This window comes from Caretta caretta, chromosome 1 (genome assembly GCF_965140235.1).
Source record: "Caretta caretta isolate rCarCar2 chromosome 1, rCarCar1.hap1, whole genome shotgun sequence".
Taxonomy (NCBI): Eukaryota; Metazoa; Chordata; order Testudines; family Cheloniidae; genus Caretta; species Caretta caretta.
This window is the reverse complement of record NC_134206.1, coordinates 96,592,838-96,612,953: the sequence shown is the minus strand read 5'-3', so window position 1 is coordinate 96,612,953 and position 20,116 is coordinate 96,592,838. Positions and strand designations below refer to the sequence as shown.

Here is a 20,116-nt window from a genome sequence, read left to right as displayed (position 1 = left end):
AAGTCTGCTGCAGTTTCCACGGTATACATCTGATGAAGTGAGCTGTAGCTCACGAAAGCTCATGCTCAAATAAATTGGTTAGTCTCTAAGGTGCCACAAGTACTCCTTTTCTTTTTGCGAATACAGACTAACACGGCTGTTCCTCTGAAACCTGTCATTGTAACCGTGTTATTCATCACCCATAATAGTGGGAAATGACCATACAAGGATTAGACTGAGCAACACACAGTGCAGACCTGTCTCCTGGTGCTGAGTTAAGGAAGGCTAAGCGCTGATCTAACTTAAAGGAGGCTGCAAATGGAAGAAGAGATGTTTAAAGGGCCAGATCTGCTAGCCTCACTCACACTGTAGAGGGGACTATTTGCTCAGTAAGGTATTACTCATGATGAGTAAGGCGCAGAACTCGGCCAACAGGGAGAGTAGGTTACTTCATCAATCTTCATCTAGTAACAAAGGCCTTTGCATAGGTGAGCATTGAGTGGTGTGGGAGGAAGGAACCTTTCCAACTTTTATGCTCCTTGTTTGAGGGCCAGGAAGAACTGACCAAAAGGGTCACGCCCTTTCTATTCATCTGAGAAGGCACATTGCCTCAAGGGCACGGGGGGAAGAGCAGAGAGGGCCATGGCTCCACTCTCCTCCTTTCACACCAGTAAAGTGCACCCCACAATGAGGTATAAAAGTGAGCCCAGAGTTTGCATACTCGAGAGCTCCAGGAAGAAGTCTACATCCCTGAGGCAGAATATTTCCCATTGCTCCCCTTATGGCTATGCAGCTCCCCAAGCAAATCTGTGTGTAAATGACACAGCCAACCCTTCATCAATTTCCTTATCTCCTCCTTCTCCCAAACCAAACGGAGATCAGTAGCTCAGATTTTCAAAGCCCTGATAAAATGGAATCATAGGTTACATAAATAAACATTTAAATTGTCCGTTCCTCCCCACTCTATTAATGGAGAGCAATGGAATGATTACAAAACTGCCTGGAGAGCACGAATGCTGGAAAGGAGTACTATATCTGCTGGGCTGAGGGAAAGGAACACCCAAAATGGGAATCTTATTAAGTTCTTCAGGTCGGGGCCATATTTTTGTTCCGTTTTTGTACAGAGCTTAGCGCAATGGGGCCATGATTTGTGTCTGGGATCCCTAGATGCTGCAGCAGTACAAATAATACATAATAATAATATGCACAGTAGAAATTTAAACAATCTATTCAGTTTTTGTCACATCCATCACTGTAATACCTGAAAGAAGGAAGTGAGAGGCTGTTTACTTGCATATTATTATTATGATTATAAACTTATTTTGTTTTCTTTCCTGTAAACTTCATATTGAGGTCACAGAGAGGAAAACTTCTTCCAAGTTCATTTATTTTATCTGAAACACTCTTTTATTCTGTATGAGCTGCTTCTTCTAATGGCAACAAAGAAATCTGACTCTCCATGTCTTGTGATTTAAAAATATTCATCACACCAGCACCTGGAATTACATTTGCTGCTCAGACCCTAGCAGACTAAGAGTATCCATTTAAGGTCATTCATCTTTTTTGGTTCAAGAAGAAATCACTTTTCAGGTAGAGGCCTGTTAGTTAAATGATGGCAGCATGCACTAAAGTAATACAATTATGTATACTGGAGATTTTGTCATTTGGACTTTTCTTCATAAATATAAAACTTTCACCTCAGCTAGTTCATTTTCATCTGGTTTCCTTTACAGTGTTTATACTGGAGGTTTACTGACTGCACTTAAGAGTGTCCAAGAATGTTATGGGAAAAGCAAAATTCCCAGAGCTTTAAAATGAATCTGATGGGTTCCAGGGTTTGTTAAAAGCTCATTATACATCAAAGACTCAATCCTGCTCCCATTTACATCAAATGGCAAAACTCCCATTTCTTTCAGTGGCAACATGTTCAGGCTCTTTATGTATCATTTCTTTTTCTGATACATCCATCACAGGAGAAAACACCACATCTGGGATGATGCCACAGGTGGAAGTGAGTAAAAATGACTGCACAAACTCACCATCAAATTTCACAGAAGTCAAAGGCTAACCTGGGTATGAATTTGGTTCTATACATTTATTTTGAATTCCTGTTGTAAAAAAGGAACATTCACTTTTAAAGAACTTCTTAATTTTCATTTTTTGCTTTTGAATGTGACAGGTCCATTTTGTTGGCTTCTATTGATATGGTTGGGGAAGAGGAGGAGGAGTCAGGAAGGAAACACAGGTTATCTTTAAACATGTAAAACATTTATCTTCCCCAGTATTTGTTTGACAAAGGAAAGTTCACAAAGGGGACAGTATTTGTATGAAGGTAAATCTTTTTAGTTCCTGTATTTTACCTCCCCTCTAGGCACTAGTAATAGCCATAAAAGTCCATAAAGTACCAATTTCCGCCCATTACAGCCAAATAAAAAGGTATTGAATGCAATATGTTTGGCTTGGGAAACCAGTTTTTGCCTGCTGTAACTGACTTCCTGTTATAACTCTGTCTGTTAGAAGCGGAGTCCAGTGCAGCACATTTCTATTATGATCTACACAATACATCTGTTTGCCGTGGTCTAGTAAAAGTGAAACCGCTGAAAATGGCTTCAGAGATCTAATCGCAAGAGCGTAGTTTAACTCATATTTTGTTTTCGCAAGTGTAGCATCTCTGTTTGCTGTAAGGTCAGAGGTCACCAAAACTTTAATTTCACTATTTGCAACCAAGCCTGTACTCAGCTAACTTGTACTTGATTTCACGCAGGATGCATCAATGCTGGCAAAAAATGGGCCCTTGTCATGCACCAGTATGTAATTTTCTGGTATGTTTCAACAAGAGAGTGACAGATATTGCAACTGCATTCAATATCTTTGGGGACCATATTGTATTAGGTTTATGAATGGTTTGTGTATCGCTTTAGGCCAGGGACAGCATGCAACCCTGGGGGCGGGGGAACGTTACCACAGCTCCTCCAGGAACCAAAAAAAGTGGAAGGTGATTCAGGTGAATCAGATTGTCAGCATCTCCAGAGAGGTACCACACCTGAGGAGACTTGCATCTACTGGTTCAAACTGGGTTTTCTGAGACCAACAGAGAAAGGCTTTTGGTATAAAAGGGCTGAGTTTAAAAGGAGATGGGGCCTTCTTTTGATTCAGGGAACAGATAAGACCTTCTGTCCCATTGGGGACCTTGACACTTACGGAAGGGTTGGACTTACCAGGATCCCATAAAACTGATGGGTGACCACTGGTAAGCTTTTGGCATCCATATAGGAAATGGTTATTGTTTCTGGTATGTTTTTTCTGTAATGTTTTTAACCTAAGAATAAATGTATTTTCCTATGTGAAGGCTTAATGGTAACTGGTGTATACTGTCATAACCACTAGAGAGAGGATAACATATGTGCTGGACCACAGTCAGACCTTCTGGGGAAATCACAGTGGAGTGCAGAGTCTGGAGGGTGAGAGAGAGATGCCGTTCTCCATCCAAGAGAAGTGATTGCAGGGAGTCTTAAACCTTAAGTGGATACATTTAATGAAGACCAGGAGGGGTCGAAAATGCAATTAATCCTGAAACTGGGACAAGATGGTAAATCACTGGTCCCATTTTTGACTATGAAGAAAAGGCCTTGGTAATATCACTTGCAGTTTGTCATGTTGACAGTAACCACCCAGGAACCATTTTAGTGCAACAGTTTTCAGGCAGCTCATGTACCATGACAGTCACAACTATGTTTTATATTACTTATGAGCATGGAAAGTAGCATGGTTTAAAAACTGTATAGTGGGGACACCAGCAATACTATCAGCTTCTAAACCATATTCATTTCCTTAACAAAGTGTAAAAGTGCTAAGATCTACAGGGTGTTTGGTGTAGCCACAAGGTTTCTATAGCATTAATGTGAACATTAATAATTCACCTTTCCTCATGCATGCAAAGATTAATACACACACATGGAATGAAGTTTGACCCTTCCCTGTGCTGAAAGAGCAGTGTTGATGTTTTTCCTGTTTAGCTTATTCATTCAAAGACTCTTGCTGTATGTTGGAAAAAAAATACCTACCCTTCACGTATTAGGAGCTGAAACAGAAGGGACAAGGAATAGGACTTTAATCTAGGTTTCTAGGTCTATTTTGTTGGAGATAAACTATCATTTTAGGCACTTGGATACTATGGTGACAAGTGCCATTAGAAATTGCCTATGCATAAACGAGCATAAAAGGCTAAAGTTTGCTTTAGTTATACCAGGTAAGTGCAGAGTAACTCCATTTCAGACTTTGGAGTTACTCTGGGTTGACATGGTGCAGCTGGAAGCAAAATATAGCCTTATATGAATTTCTGGCTCATCAACCATATTATACCTAAACGGAAAGAAACTGAAGTCTGACTAGTGTTCTATTATCACATTCTGCTGTGTGTGGAGAAGTCTACTAACCAAGGAGTGAACACAGCTGGCAATTGGCAAGGTTTCATATTTCTTGTCTTCTTTGTAGCTTGCTTATATTTTATTGTTTATATCCCCAAGATATTTCTGAAAATGAGATGGTGCTTCTCAGTGGGTGTCATAAATATAAAGGGAAGGGTAAACACCTTTAAATCCCTCCTGGCCAGAGGAAAAACCCTTTCACCTGTAAAGGATTAAGAAGCTAAGACAACCTCGGTGGCACCTGACCAAAATGACCGACGAGGAGACAAGATACTTTCAAAGCTGGAGGGGGGGAAAAACAAAGGGTCCTCTCTGTCTGTGTGATGCTTTTGTCAGGACCAGAGCAGGAATGCAGGTCAGAACTCCTGTAAAGAGTTAGTAAGCAATCTAGTTAGATGTGCCTTAGATTCTGTTTTGTTTAAATGGCTGATAAAATAAGTTGTGCTGAATGGAATGTATATTCCTGTTTTTGTGTCTTTTTGTAACTTAAGGTTTTGCCTAGAGGGATTCTCTATGTTTTGAATCTGACTACCCTGTAAGGTATTTACCATCCTGATTTTACAGATGTGATTCTTTTACTTTTTCTTCAATTAAAATTCTTCTTTTAAGAACCTGATTGCTTTTTCATTGTTCTTAAGATCCAAGGGTTTGGGTCGGTGTTCACCTATGCAAATTGATGAGGATTTTTATCAAGCCTTCCCCAGGAAAGGGGGTGTATCTTGCTTGGGGGGATATCTGGAGGTGGGGAGAGAGACATTTCCAAGTGGGCACTTCCCCTGTTATTTTTGTTAGACACTTTGGTGGTGGCAGCATAAAGGTTCAAAGACAAAAGGTAAAAGTTTGTACCTTGGGGAAGTTTTAACCTAAGCTGGTAAAAATAAGCTTAGGGGGTCTTTCATGCAGATCCCCACATCTGTCCTCTAGAGTTCAGAGTGGGTAAGGAACCTTGACAGTGGGTCTTTACACCAACCGATAAAGGAAATTCAACCACCCCAGCAAGCTCATATGTAGAAGAGGTTCCAACAAAAGCTGCTTTCACTGAGGCAGTTTGTCAGCATATGATTGTTCAGCCGCAATACACACTGCAAGCAAACCCAGCCTTACTCATTTCTCTTAGAGCACTAATTAAAGTGGAGAACTTGTTTTGTTATTATGGTTGAAGGACAGTTTTATGTTGTTCATGCTAAACAGGATCTGAGCAGTAGGCAGACTTGTTTCACCTATAGACCGGGGCAGAGGCTGTAATAAAGCAGTTTCTTAGTAACTGTCTCTCATGCTTTAGAAATGCAATGCATCAAATTTAGCATCATGCAGAATCCTTCAGTGGGGCTATGGAATAATATTACATTTTTTTTTCTTAAAAGGAATGCTGGCCACTCTCCTGGGAGGATTTTGTCAATTGCTATCATTCATCTGCCTTTGCCACCTGAAATTGGTATTAAATATGAGGGAGAAAAAATGATCACAGACTTAAGCCTATTATGATACTGCCATGACAGGGAAACTTCAGAAAAACAGACACTAAAGAAACATCTATTTTAGGAGAAACAAACAAAACTTAACTTTAACACCAAATGACCCCATCACATATTTCCATATATATTTTTTCATTATATACACCTTACACAGACAGCTAATAACAAAACAGACTCCAGGGTGGTAAATGGAATCTGTTTATGGAGGAGAAATAAATCTTAGCTTTGATTATATCCACAGAGTGCACATCTGCTGGTTAACATCAAGTATACAGAAACAGCACCTCCAAAAGCATAGCACTTTAGTGGTGTAAGGATATTGCACGTGGAGGCCATCTGGCTACTATTACAAGTATTGGAGCCCAGTATCTTCTGGCTTAGAATTGTGATTAGTACCTCCTGAGTTACCATGTCTTTTATGTACTTGGTGCTCTTATCCATTCCCGCGAGCTATATATGCAAAACGTTCTGGAAAAATTATATCTGTCCTGCAGTGTTTGAGATACTAGATTTTAGTTTTAAACCCTTTAAGATTTATTTCTGCTGGATTATTTTCTAGGGTCTCTTGGGAAGTAAAATGTTCAGAGTACACATCCTATCTCAGGCATACTGTGCTGTAACTCTGCATATATTTAACATTCCCAGACTTTGGACTAAGTGGAGTCAAACAAAACTGAAACTGTGGTCTCTATGTTTCACAAGCGCACCAGAGGATTCACTAAGAGGCTCAAATCAACATGTTCAAAGTAAATTGTCCTTTTAATTTTAGCTCTTTTTGGCTAAAAAGCAAAGCAGATTCGTTGCTTGAATTATATTTTCTGCTTCATGTAATTCTGGAAAAGTTGGGAAGAAGTAGTTAAAATAGATTTCTCTCTTTTTTTTTTATGGTGTTTAGGTTGCCCTTGGTTCTTTAGTATTATAAGAATAAATAATTTAAGTAGCAGAACTTGAAAATAGTAAGCCTGAATGTAGCACTATACACTTAAAATGCATCCAGCCCTACTCCCAAAAGAAAGATTTTTGCTCACTGAAATAGTTTTTGTTTGCTGTGTGAATGAAAGCAGGTGCAGACTAAAGGAAGGTTCTCCTACAAAGCAAGACACAATGCACTCATATCTTAATGGCAAATAGCATGAAAGGGCCTCTCTTTTTCAGTCTGGGCACATGGACATGCACTTGTCTATGCAGTGACAATACTGTACATGAATGTAAATCAGACCCATAACGTTGTGGTCAGTTTCTCAGATGCCCATTCCCATAGAATGGATGTCATTATGTACAGTATATTTAATAGTACACTCACTCTTTTGTGGCAGAAGAGTTAAGCCCCCACCGCCTCCCTGCATGTAAAGCAGTTTACTCAAGAAGAATCAAATATGTGGAGTTTATTTCTTACATCCTACAGCCAGGGCCTCATTGCAATGTGGAGGTTCTTAAGAGAAGTCTTGCTGAAAGAAAGGAGTCTGGCATTGTGCCCTTTAGGTAGTAAGACTTAGTCTCAGCTGGAGTTGCAACTTGAATTTGATGGCTAAGGGCCCTCCACTGAGAACAGCCTTTGCTTTTTATCCAAGGGTCTCAAAGTACTTCACACTGATCACCTCTGTGAAGTAGGTAAAAATTATTAAACCCATTGTACAGATGGGTAAATAGACTAGAGAGGCTAAGTGGCTTGTCTAAGGGCACACAAGACTACTATGGTCTATCCAGGACTAGAACTCCAGGAGTCCTGACATCTTGTTCCCTTTGCTCTCACTGATAGATAACACTCCTTCACTGAGATCAGAAACCACCTTCGGAACAGATGAATGGTGTGGAAAAGAACTATAAACTCTAAGCTCGACTCAGAATTCAATGAGCCTATTTAAAATACGAGCCTATTTAAAATACAAACCTATTTAAAACGGCTTGTATTTAGTCTACAGATAAACAAAGAAAAATGGTAGAGATGAAACTAGAAGTAGTAGTTTGTCCGGCAATATTGTACAAAGACAAATGGGTATGAAAGTGAAGAATAAGAATACCAACGCTTACACCATGTTGCATTGTCCTCCAGATAGTCCTCTGGGAAGCAAGAGGAAAACAGATTCAGGGAACAGAAAAAAAAAACAACACAGCAGGTTATACCAAACAGCTAACCACAGAGAAGATAAATTGTCATTATAAGCAGTCTCTTGTAAATGAGAATTCTTAGATACTACATTTCAGAAGAAACCAAGTAGACCCAGCAGTGAAAGCTGAGTATACATGTTAAGTCTGACATCATAAGTATATTTGATCAGTTTTAACTAAATGTCAACTTTACTTTTTGATATTTCATTTTCACATTCATTTGATATTTCATTTTCAAATGTCTTACTTTGATTTATTATTTATCAAATGCCATTAGGATGCAGCTATTATGAATTTAATAACATATAACGCTCTTCCCAAAATGTCTATGTTCTGCCATTAAGTAATAACTGCCTCTGCTTTAATGAAACTACTGGATGTATCAAAACAGGTTAAGTTAATGATAACGGGCCAAATTTATAGAGTTGCATATTTAGGCCACTTAATGGGAGCTGCTGAGTGCTAAATACTTTGGAAAATTTGGTCACTTCATTTAGGTTTCTGAAGGGGAACTGATATGTCTTAAAATCTGTCCCCAGATTTAGGGTGCTCAAATCTGGCTTAAAATATATTACATTGTAGTATATGACAGATGCATCTGAAATAATTTGAATAACTTGTTTTCTTCTGAGAGAATATGCTGTCAAAGACTGATCCTTGTGGTGATACTAGTTTTGTCTTTCACTTCACTTTTTAGAGTCTATGCAGCTTCATCTTTGGTCTTTGCTATGATGGTTTAATGTTCAGTGATTTGACAGTATTTTAAGAATGAAATCTCAAAGACAGATTTCTTTCAAAAGCATTAATCTAGTATTGAATAGTCAAGTGAAACACAAGAAAAAGCTACCATGAAAGTCAGGGAGGTATTAATTTTTTGTAATTTTTTTGGCATTGCTTGCAAAAAAAGGAGGCTAGATTTATGGTACACTGCCTATGAAAACAGTGAGTTACTTTGTTGTATATTTATATTAATTGAGTAATCAAAAGTGAGTGACATACAGACTGGAAAACATCATACACATTATGAGAATTTTGTTCAGAACATCAGCCTTTTTGTAATACTATTTTAAAAAAATTATATCATTTAAATCTTTCTAGGAAACTTACACTACTTGGTTTGAGACACTAGTAATGAACTTTTCAAAGCATGGATAAAGGATCATAGTTCTGAAGGAAAACCTGATACCCCAATCCACTGAGAATCCAGTTCCAACTCCAGCTGAAGTCAGTGGCCATCTCTCACTTCAGTGGGTGCTGGACTGGGCACAAAAGGAGATAGTACTGTTATTTAGATCTGTATTTGCTACAGATATTAATAGCTACAAGGACAATAACAGTTTCCAATTTATATGTCACTAGGAAGAAGATTAGGCAGATATTTAGCTGTAACAGTTCGTTAAGTGAGAATATCAATGATAAATTTGCTCTCCTCTCAAAATCTTGGGGAAATCTAATCTGGTCAAGTCAAATGGGACCAAATTCCCCATTGAAAGTCAATGAGGTTACTCAGGGTATAAAGCATTGTCTACATTGACGGATTGTCTTAGTTACAGCCATCGATGGCCAACTACAGATGAATCTGCTCCATTGCCATTTTATTTATTGTGTATTATAGTTTAAATGGTTTTACCCTGTAAAAGATATTAGTGGTTCAGCAGTATTCTTATTATATGTATGAGGAATGCCTGATCTCTTTTTAAGTGGTATCAATGCTTTAGCTGCTCCCACTATATAGTAGTAGTTCAAGCTGAACTACGACGACCAACTTTCCTTTTTAATCCCTCTCCTCCTGCTCGCCCCTTTAAATCCTGTAATTTGATTCCTTGAGCACTCCAAACTCCCCCTGGCTTCAATGAGCTTTCAGTGTGCTCTAGCCCCAGTGCATCCATGCAGAAGGAGCCTTGCACTTGCATGGAGCAGGGTAAAGAATTGGAGCCTACGAATGCAGACTTTGAGTAATGACAGCACTGGAGCTGGAAGGTGTAATTTCCAGCTCAAGCAGACATACCCACACTAGCTCTTGTTAAGTGAGCATGCTAAAAACAGAGTGTAGCTGTAGCAGCAAGTGGGCTAGTTGTTCTGAGCACCTGTCAGAGACCTTAGGTGTATAGTCACAGTGGCTAGCCCCTTGGGGCACTCCACTTTTTGGACTTGATCAGAGCTAGTGTGAGTATGTCTATTTGAACTGGGAATTACACCTTCCAACTCCAGTGCAGACATACCCTTAAGGGAAAAATCCTAGAGTTTTGCCATTCACTCTAATTGGGGCCAGAATTTCTCCCTATGGCTAAATCTTAGTTTAAAGTGTTACATTGTGATATGTTTCCTTCATGTTGGTAAACCAAGGTGACAAACAGATTTTACCTTTTTGTTTTAGGGAGAAAACAAGGTACACCGTTTCCAGAACTACTGGGTGCCAAAACCGTTGCTTAAAGTTAGTGCAATTATAAGAGAAGCCCATGTACTGAATTGAATTGAAATATCATATGTATTCTTTAACTTAATTAAAATTAAGGGGTAAAATATATTATACATATAGACTATGGGAAGACTTGGCAGCCTTGAGTGCTAATTTAATGATACGAGGAGCTAGTCTTCTTCTTAGCATATGCACAACGTGCCTCAAGTGGCCTGTGACCAGGATTCATCACCCAAATTTGGTCCACTGGTTGGATCATTAGCTTCCCTGTCTTGGGTCGGATACTGACGGCAAGTGTGACCTGAATGCTGATCCAAAATGATTGTATAAAATAGAGACCTGGATCTTGTTTTGAATTAGAAGCATATAAAATTTCTCCTTAAATATTGAAACTCACTTGTTAAATATCAGGAACTAGCTCAAACCAATTTAAGCTTAAAATTCTAATTTTATGATATTAAGTAAAAAGTATGGAAGAAGTCAAGGTGTTTACATAATGCAAACAGCTTTGGTTTAGATGCTTTATATCCTTAATGCTTTTATCCATTAACTTTACACCATAACAGCAAAGTAATATTGACAACATTAATAATTACGCATCTTTACATCCACTTCATCGGTGTACAAATAGCAGGAATATTGTTGTCTGAGATATGAATCCACTGACTTGAAGTAACTAAAATAACCTTATATTAAGATGATTGTTTTTAAAATTACTGAACGAATAAGGCAAGATTAGTGATCACTTACATGCTAACTGATCAAAAGCCTATTTTTTAAGAGTGTGTTGTAAAAAAAAAGCCAATTATAACTTTACAAACAGCCATATTAAATGAAGCACTGGACCTAATGAATGAGAAATGCACATTAGATTTGCATATATTGAAGAACTGGCTACTGAATCCTTAATTCAATACTTAAATGGAGATCTGATGTAGACAATTTTTTTCAAAGGAAATACATATTGGTAAGTATTTTGCTTGAATCGTTTATCTAATTCATGACCAGGAGAAAAGAGTTTATCACCTTCTAATCTTTCCAGTATATCAAATCTGAGTCATACTGGTCTCCAAAGAGATGTAATTTCCTTACTGTTTTCAATGTAAAAAGTCATTTGTTTACTACAAAGTTGCACAGCGTATATGATAATTACATACAGTAATTATGAAAATATTAAACATCTACTGTGAAGGAATATTGTCAAAGCAAAATTCCCCTCCATCTCTGCTAGCCTAATGAGAGAAGACAGCAAATATTATTACTTACCAGTCTATCCAAACTTGTGCCAGCAGCTGTTGTTGGTCTCTCCTCAGGATTGTATGGCCGAAAGCGGGTATTGAAGTTCTCGGGAACAGAGCGAGAAGATCTTAAAGCAGGTGCTGGTTTAGGCTGGCCACATCCTTGAAAGACCTGAAAGAAGAATTTTAGGTTACATCAAACCTTCCTTTAAAAAGGAAGAGTGATAGTTTACAAGTGCAATATCCCATTCATAGGTTTGTAATTTAGCATTGATATCCTAGTAATAATGAATTAACTACCAGCCCTAAATCAAAACTTTGACAGACATCATTACTAAGATCTGTTCAAAGAATTTGCAGTAATGTACAGGGCCTTTTTCATCTAGGTCAGTGGTTCTCAAAGCCGGTCCGCCGCTTGTTCAGTGAAAGCCCCTTGCGGGACGGACTGGTTTGTTTATCTGCCGCATCCGCAGGTTTGGCCAATCGTGGCTCCCACTGGAGCCTTGGCCTGTGCCGCTTCCCGCAGCCCCCATTGGCCTGGAGCAGTGAACTGTGGCCACTGGGAGCCACGATTGGCTGAACCTGCAGACGCGGCAGGTAAACAAACCGGTCCGGCCCGCCAGGGGCTTTCCCTGAACCAGCGGCGGACCGGCTTTCAGAACCACTGATCTAGGCCACATTTTGAGTCTAGCTCATTTTGGTAGTCATTGAAATGGGCTAACATCTGAATGATGTTTGGGTTGTTATCCCTCCAGAAAGCGAAACAAGAAAAAAAATCTTTTGTGGTTGGATGCAGCTGCAGTTGGTTTCAAATTAAGTTAAATCCTGTCAGGTATCTACAAACCTACCTGTTCACCCAAACACAATTGGCACTAATTGGTGACCTTGCTGGCACTCTCAGAAGAGAGGTCAAGGGCTCAATGGCCTTATAACTTAACTAGCCTCTCATCTCCCTAAAAGATGGTCTCCGCAAATCAGAGCTGAGGTACACTGACTGGGCAATCATGAGGAGTATGTTCTGCCAATGTTCTTGTTCACTGGATAAAGATATGTCTCAGGGATGTCAGTCTGGCAGTTTTCAGAAGCACCAGTTTGAGTTAATTACAAAGTCTGAATAAAAAGAAAAATATTTGAAAAAAAAATCAGTAGAATATAAGCAGTGCTGTTTTTACTGCACATATTGAAGGACAGCACTAGTGATGCTACTGAATCTATAGATGAAGAAAGCTTGATTTTAACTTCACCAGCGTTCACACAAACTAGGGTGGCCAGGTGCCCGGTTTTCTATCAGAAAGTCTGGTAGTAAAGGGGACCTCACAGTGAACACCCAGAGTCCGGTTACTGTGGGCAGGGTAGGTGAGGAGGCACCGGATCATCACCTGTGCCAGCCCTTACTCAGCTAGGGCCACCTCCTACCTGCGCTGGGCAGCTGCAGCTCCTGGTGCCGGCTCTGCAGGCAAGTCCCTCTTGACAAAGGGCTGAGAGGGAAGGAGGGGGAAGAACTGCAAGCTATGGAAGGATGGGGGAAGGGGAGTGAACCGGGGGGCAGGGCCTCAGTGGGAAGAGGTGGAGTAGGGCAGGGGCCTTGGGGGAAAAGGCAAGGCCTGGGGTGGGGGTGGGGGGGTTCCAGCACTCCTGCTAGAGCGTCTGGTTTTTAAAAATTATAAAGTTGGCAACTCTAACACAGACATTCAACTTTTTTTTAAAAAAAGATTCATGTGGAGGTTTCACTATAAGATTTTCTGTTGCTGCTTTGAAACTGAAGGCCAGCATTATCCACACAAGAGCAGACCATGGTCATTCTTAACTTATTAGGCCTCCATTCAGCAAAGCGCTTAAACATATGTCTAACTTTTAGCACATGAGCAATCTGGTCCTTATTCAGGGAAAGCACTTAAGCAAGATGCTTTGCTGAACCAGGGTGGAATTATTCATACACTTAAATACTTGCTTAAGTGTTTTGCTGAATTGGAGTCTTACTGTTTATATCCATAATACTCTTGAGTGTACACTGTGCTATAGGATAGGGTTAAAATAAGTGAGGATTTTTCTGGCATACAGGGTACAGTTATAAAGACAACTTTGATAGGTACAGCCCCAGGTAATTCATCATGCCAAACTGAGCTGGTCAAAAATTTTCCAACATTTTTTTCACTGGAAAATATGGCTGCACTGAAACGGATATTTCCATGGCAAAAGTCAATTTCACCAACATTTTAGGATTTTTCTCATGACATTTTAAAAAAAGTTTCATTTTGAATTGATATTTTAACTTAACATTTCATTCTAATGTCATTTACAATCAAATTGACCTTTCCAAACAATTTTTTTTGTTTTAGATTGACATGTAGAAAGAAAGCATTTCAGTGTGAATTGGCATTGTGTTGTGATATTTTGTGTCAAAATGGCTTGTTTTGGTCAAAAATGTTGAATATTTTTGTTTCGACTTTTCTGAATCATTTTTTTTTAAATTTTTTGGTCTGTGAATATGTTTGATATTTCATCTTTTCCTCTCAATTAAGGATGAAAACAAATGTTGAAATATCAGAATTCCCTTTGGATGAACATTCTGTTTTTCAACCAGCTCTAATACCAAACACAAACAATTTGCCTAAATTTGCATAGTGTTGTCGTGAACTGCTAGTAATCCCATTTCTCTTCAAGTAATCTACTATGGTATTTTTTCTTTCTATTTCTATTTCATTTTTTTCTATCACATATTGGAGAATTGGTACAGATTTTGATACATTTGTTGAAATATAAAAGTTTTTTTTTTGCATTGTGTATGTTTTTGTCATTAAATTTGCATGCAACCGGACAACAGCAGAACTCTATAGTACTTTTTAGATTTGGAGAGGAGAAATCAGCTGCTCCTTTGAAAGTTATCTCACAATAATACAGTAAAGATGCAATTTGCAGATTTTTTACTACACAAAAGGGACATAGTCTACATTTTGAAATCCCAAGCCTCATCTTTTCACTTCCTATCCTGTCCCTTTCCACCTGCATACAGGTTAGAATGGGACAGGATAGGAAGTGAAAAGATGAGGCTTGGGATTTCAAAATGTAGACTAAGAAGGAACACATGAAACATTTCCTGAACAAAAAACCATTAGGTATGTGAAAGAATACACCTTATAGATTTCTGGACAACATCCAGCCTGCTGGTTTTATGGTGTGAATTGATGGCTTGATGGTTAGCATTTCAACTTTGAGATTTGAAAGAATCAGTTTAGGTTTCTGAGGTCTGGAAAGTAACCTTCTGCTTTCTTTTGAAAAAAATTCTGTCTGTGTGTGTATGGAGAGAGAAGTTTGGAGAAGAGGAAGTGTAGTTTTGATAATATTGTGAACACATTTTTTCTTCTGTGTTGGTAATGATGGACCAATGGTGGAAGAAACGTCCAAGCTGCCTGTGATAGTGTTTGTATTTGTCCCTGCCAGACAGCCTAGAACTATTGCTGACATCTGCCAACTTAATTCTCACACTTTCTTCAAACACAGAGATGGTGTGCAATGACCTCACCAATCAGCTATTACATTTTAATTCTGCATACAATGCCCATCCTGTCCGACTCTCTCAACAAAGCCGTAGCACAAAGGGTTATTTGGGTTTGGTTTATACCTATATCTAAATTGCCAGCATATCATTCTTTGCCAGAAAAGGACAACAACAAAGTTTACAAAACATATAATAAAAATAAACTACCAACATTCCCAATAGCAGTAACATATGATGAAGACATTCAAATCCTACATTTCACCAACAGAGTTCCTAGGGAAATAGGGGATACAAAATGAAAATGCTGTCAGAGAACCCTGAAGTATCAATCCCAGATTTTAGCTGCAAAAGAGAGAATTAGAACACATACTAACTTGATGACATATACTGAAGGAATAAATATATGGATTAGTTAATTAACAAACAGATAATTAGCATAATAGTCGTAAAGGAATACAAGTAAAGAACACAAAAGTTGTGCAGGAAACAGGAGGAATGAAATGTAGGATACTCAGACCTGATTCAGGAAAGTACTCAGACATGCCTAACTTTAAGCACATGATTAGTCCCATTGATTTTGGGCCCAATCCAATTCCCACTAACGTCAATGGGCCATTAGAGTATTTAGAAAAAATACATCCAAAATGTTAGCTAAGACAGAATCCCTGCAGCATCTAACAGATGAGAGAATAAAGTTAAAAAATGAACAGAAGGACTGTACAGAAGGAGAGCACCAAGAATGGTACTGAATATCTATTGTATATATGCAGACATAGGAAATTGGATGGGTCCTTCAATACCCCATCTAACTCTCAAAAAAAAAAAGAAAAAAGAAAAAGGAAGGATAAACAATGAATCTTAAAAGCTGAGACATATGGAGGTTTCATAATATGTTTTTGTTATTGCTGCTTTGGCATTGACGGCCACCGTTATTCACACAGGAGCATACGTTTTTATTTATTTATATATCACTGTATAATAGGTGAACTGTGCCAAAAATATGATCCTTGTCCCAAAGAGATTCCAATGTAATTACAGTAGGCACAATTACAGAACAGTGCCTTGCTCAACAAACACAAATTGGTAAGAGTATATTCTAATGGGAAAACCTTATAAACAGGCAGGCTTTCAGAAAATATTTAAATCAGGAGAGGGATGGAATTTGGATTAAAATAACTATAAGGATGTGTCAGGTATATAGTTATCAAGATGTCTTTCAGAGGGATTGCCCCAGGTGTACACCATGCCAAACTCAAAGGGTCAAATTCTCAGTTGGTAAGCTGGGATAGTTCAGTTGATTTGAAGACAGCTGCACCAGTTTACACCAGTAGATAAACTGACTTGTTAAACAGCAGCCAGATTTCCAGTAGCAGTGACTGCATTTCAGTGGTGGGTGAAGTGAAGTATACTGTAGTATACATATAATGTCATGCATACTCTATGTGTGTACGCACGACGTTATATGTATACTACAGTGTAATTTTAACAAGAGAGAATGCTACATTTAGAGGCCAGCGGTATGCTGACTGAGGTCAATCCATCTTGGGAGAGGGATCTTAGAATACCAGGGTTGGAAGGGACCTCAGTAGGTCATCTAGTCCAACCCCTTGCTCAAAGCAGGACCAATCTACAATTTTTGCCCCAGATCCCAAATGGCCCCCTCAAGGATTGAACTCACAACCCTGGGTTTAGCAAGCCAATGCTCAAACCACTGAGCTATCCCTCCCCTGACACAGGCAAGAGGCATATCATTAATGTTCAGGGTAGGTGGGAACTAAAGAATTTCAAGAGGAGATCATACCAGTGAACCAAAACAACTGAAGGCCCCAAGCTCTTATTATGGTGAACACTTCATGGGTTACTTGCAGAAGGTCTGACTTACTGGAGAGCCATGATTTAAAGGCATGGATTAAATCTGGAAAGATAAGGGAGTCATAATCAATAAAACTCCTCCAAGGAGGATTTTCCTATCAGCTACTACAGAACAGTAAAGTTAATTTCACTAGTATAAATGGCTTCCACAGCTCAGGATTTTGGGAAGGGTGGGCCCAGACTTCCCCACAAGAAATGAAAGCTTTACAGTGCAAATGGAATATTCACATGATTTACCAACCATTATAGCAAATCAAATATTTTCCAATGAAAGGTGTCATAAATATAAAGGGAAGGGTAAACACCTTTAAATCCCTCCTGGCCAGAGGAAAAACCCTTTCACCTGTAAAGGGTTAAGAAGCTAAGACAACCTCGCTGGCACCTGACCAAAATGACCAATGAGGAGACAAGATACTTTCAAAGCTGGAGGGGGGGGGAAAAACAAAGGGTCCTCTCTGTTTGTGTTGTCTTTTGCCGGGTCCAGAGCAGGAATGCAGGTCAGAACTCCTGTAAAGGGCTAATAAGCAATCTAGCTAGATATGCGTTAGATTCTGTTTTGTTTAAATGGCTGATAAAATAAGTTGTGCTGAATGGAATGTGTATTCCTGTTTTTGTGTCTTTTTGTAACTTAAGGTTTTGCCTAGAGGGATTCTCTATGTTTTGAATCTGATTACCCTGTAAGGTATTTACCATCCTGATTTTACAGACGTGATTCTTTTACTTTTTCTTCAATTAAAATTCTTCTTTTAAGAACCTGATTGCTTTTTCATTGTTCTTAAGATCCAAGGGTTTGGGTCGGTGTTCACCTATGCAAATTGGTGAGGATTTTTATCAAGCCTTCCCCAGGAAAGGGGGTGTAGTGCTTGGGAGGATATTTGGGGGTGGGGGGAAGACGTTTCCAAGTGGGCACTTCCCCTGTTATTTTTGTTAGAGTCTTTGGTGGTGGCAGCATAAAGGTTCAAAGACAAAAGGTAAAAGTTTGTACCTTGGGGAATTTTTAACGTAAGCTGGTAAAAATAAGCTTAGGGGGTTTTTCATGCAGATCCCCACATCTGTATGCTAGAGTTCAGAGTGGGGAAGGAACCTTGACAAAAGGATAAAAGTCTGTAGTATTGCAAGTGAGAAGGGAGTTGAGTTCATGCCAAGGAGTGGTGATGTCATTGATCTAGGCAGGAAGGCCTTTTTCCTGGCCAATTAAAAAAAAACACATTGATTGCTCTGCGGAGCAAGCGATCAAAAATGAAAATTAAATTGATTGGAATATACAAAGTGGGTAAATTTTCAATGAAAACTTTTCTTTTAAGGAAAAGTTTTGCTTCTTTCTTGGTTTAAGGGCAGAGTATGCTATAAAGCCAAGCTGTAAATCTCACAGCATATGAGAGAGTGTGGTTTGATTGTCAGTATGCCTAGTGAGCTCTAAGATCACCACTGCAGGAACAGGGCCCCATCATGCAAGGTGTAGAGCACTATTAAAATCCTAACAACTTCACTGGGAGTTGAAATGCTCAGCACCTTGCAGGACTGGGTCCATAAATAGCAGGTCTGCGGGATTTTTAAAACAAATAATAATCTCCCTCCCCCAACTTCCTAGTTACAGTAGTTTCTTTCTGGGAAATGAAAAAGGACTGAATCAACTAGCAGTCTTGGCAGTGCTGAGCAGACATGAATACCCAAGTGTGTTAGATCTATGGGAACTGGCCAGTCTTTTGATGCAGAGAAGATGGCAAGACCACTGACTTCAGATACTGTACCGAGGAGTACCATTAAAGATAAATCAAGGAAAATTCTTCTGTTGTTCACTAACAGCTCAACGATACTAATTACCACATTCAAAGGACCTTGATAATAATGGGTTCAGAGGAGCTACTGGTGTATGCATAGATACCCACACTAAAGATGGAAAGGAGGAAACTGTTTATTGCCATGTCAGACTGTAGATAAAACTCTATCATACTGAGGTCTGATAATCAGAGGCTGTAGATCATAATCCTATTTTTCCTGAGTCGCCATTAAAAGGAGGTTAAATGGGATGTTTAATGTATTCACCTCCAGCATGTCACGCATCGGTCTAATCTACACAGATGAAAGCATGTTTAGATGTTAATAAGGAAAGTCACAGACCAGGCACATGCAGAAGTTACAGACCTCGCTCCGCAGACTGCCTCTTACAAAGCAACCAGAGAAAGTTCTCAACAAATATGAAACACTATTGTTGTAGTATCCAGGCAAAGTACTAAAAAACTTCAACAGGACTTTATTTTTTAAACTGGAAACCTCTTTTCCAAGCTGCTGCTGCACCCTCAGTAACTCTCCCTCAGCAACTCTCCCTCAGCCTCTTCAACTCCTCCCCCCTCCTTCCTGTTTCCTGTCCTTTCAGACTCCCAACAGCCAGTGCTCCCAATTCTAATAATTGCAAGCAACATCTAAACACCACATTCCCTCCTCTCTTAAGAAACTCTCCCAATTACAATAAACATTGTTGTTCTAACCACAGGAACAAATAGGAAAAAAGGCACTATACTGTTGACAGAAATATTACACTAAAACCACTATAGATACTACATAACATAGTCTCTAGCCCAGACAGGTGGTCGTCTGCGTCTGACAGGCCATCTCTCAAGCCCCAGTTCCAGTGCAATGTCTTGTTGTGTTGATACTACGGTGAAGTCATCCAATGCAGACTGGGTGTTGGCATAATCTCCTCTTGGTGCATAGACAGGTGCAAAGTAAGAAGCATTCCATATCCACCCATCAGAAAGTCAATAGGTGTAAGGTCCCTTCTTCTCTATGATTTTAAGAGGAGCTGTGAATTTACAGTCCCCTTTGCGTAAAATTCCAGGTTTTCGTATTTGAATGAAGGAACCACACTCAAACTTTGGTTCCTTAGAACCCCGCCACTTGTTTGTGAAAGCCTTATACTTTGCTTGGTTCTGTTAAACTGTTTTTCTTACATCATCCTTGGTTGGGGCCTCAGGTCGTGCCTTTAACAATCCAGCAATGTTCAGTTTAGTATTCATCAGTTTCCCATGCAGTAACTTTGCGGGTGATCTTTGCGTTGTGGCATGTTGTGTAGCCCGGTATGCTTGCAAGAAATCAGT

General features: G+C 39.2%; 2 protein-coding genes across 3 annotated transcripts in view; one reads left to right on the top strand and one right to left on the bottom strand.

Annotated features, from left to right (window-relative positions):
- The window catches only part of GPC6 (glypican 6), a 1,138,485-nt gene that overhangs the window by 66,899 nt on the left and 1,051,470 nt on the right, over positions 1-20,116 (bottom strand). Inside the window, exons 6-7 of one of the 2 annotated variants that reach the window (XM_048853256.2) lie at positions 11,676-11,819; positions 7,913-7,942 (exon numbers count right to left, since the gene is read on the bottom strand). In XM_048853256.2, coding sequence (XP_048709213.1) covers positions 7,913-7,942; positions 11,676-11,819 — 174 coding nt within the window. The remainder of the gene's footprint in view (positions 1-7,912; positions 7,943-11,675; positions 11,820-20,116) is intronic. The other variant, XM_048853266.2, reaches the window with a different exon arrangement.
- The window catches only part of TGDS (TDP-glucose 4,6-dehydratase), a 1,159,807-nt gene that overhangs the window by 348,000 nt on the left and 791,691 nt on the right, over positions 1-20,116 (top strand). The gene's annotated exons all lie outside the window — the stretch shown is intronic.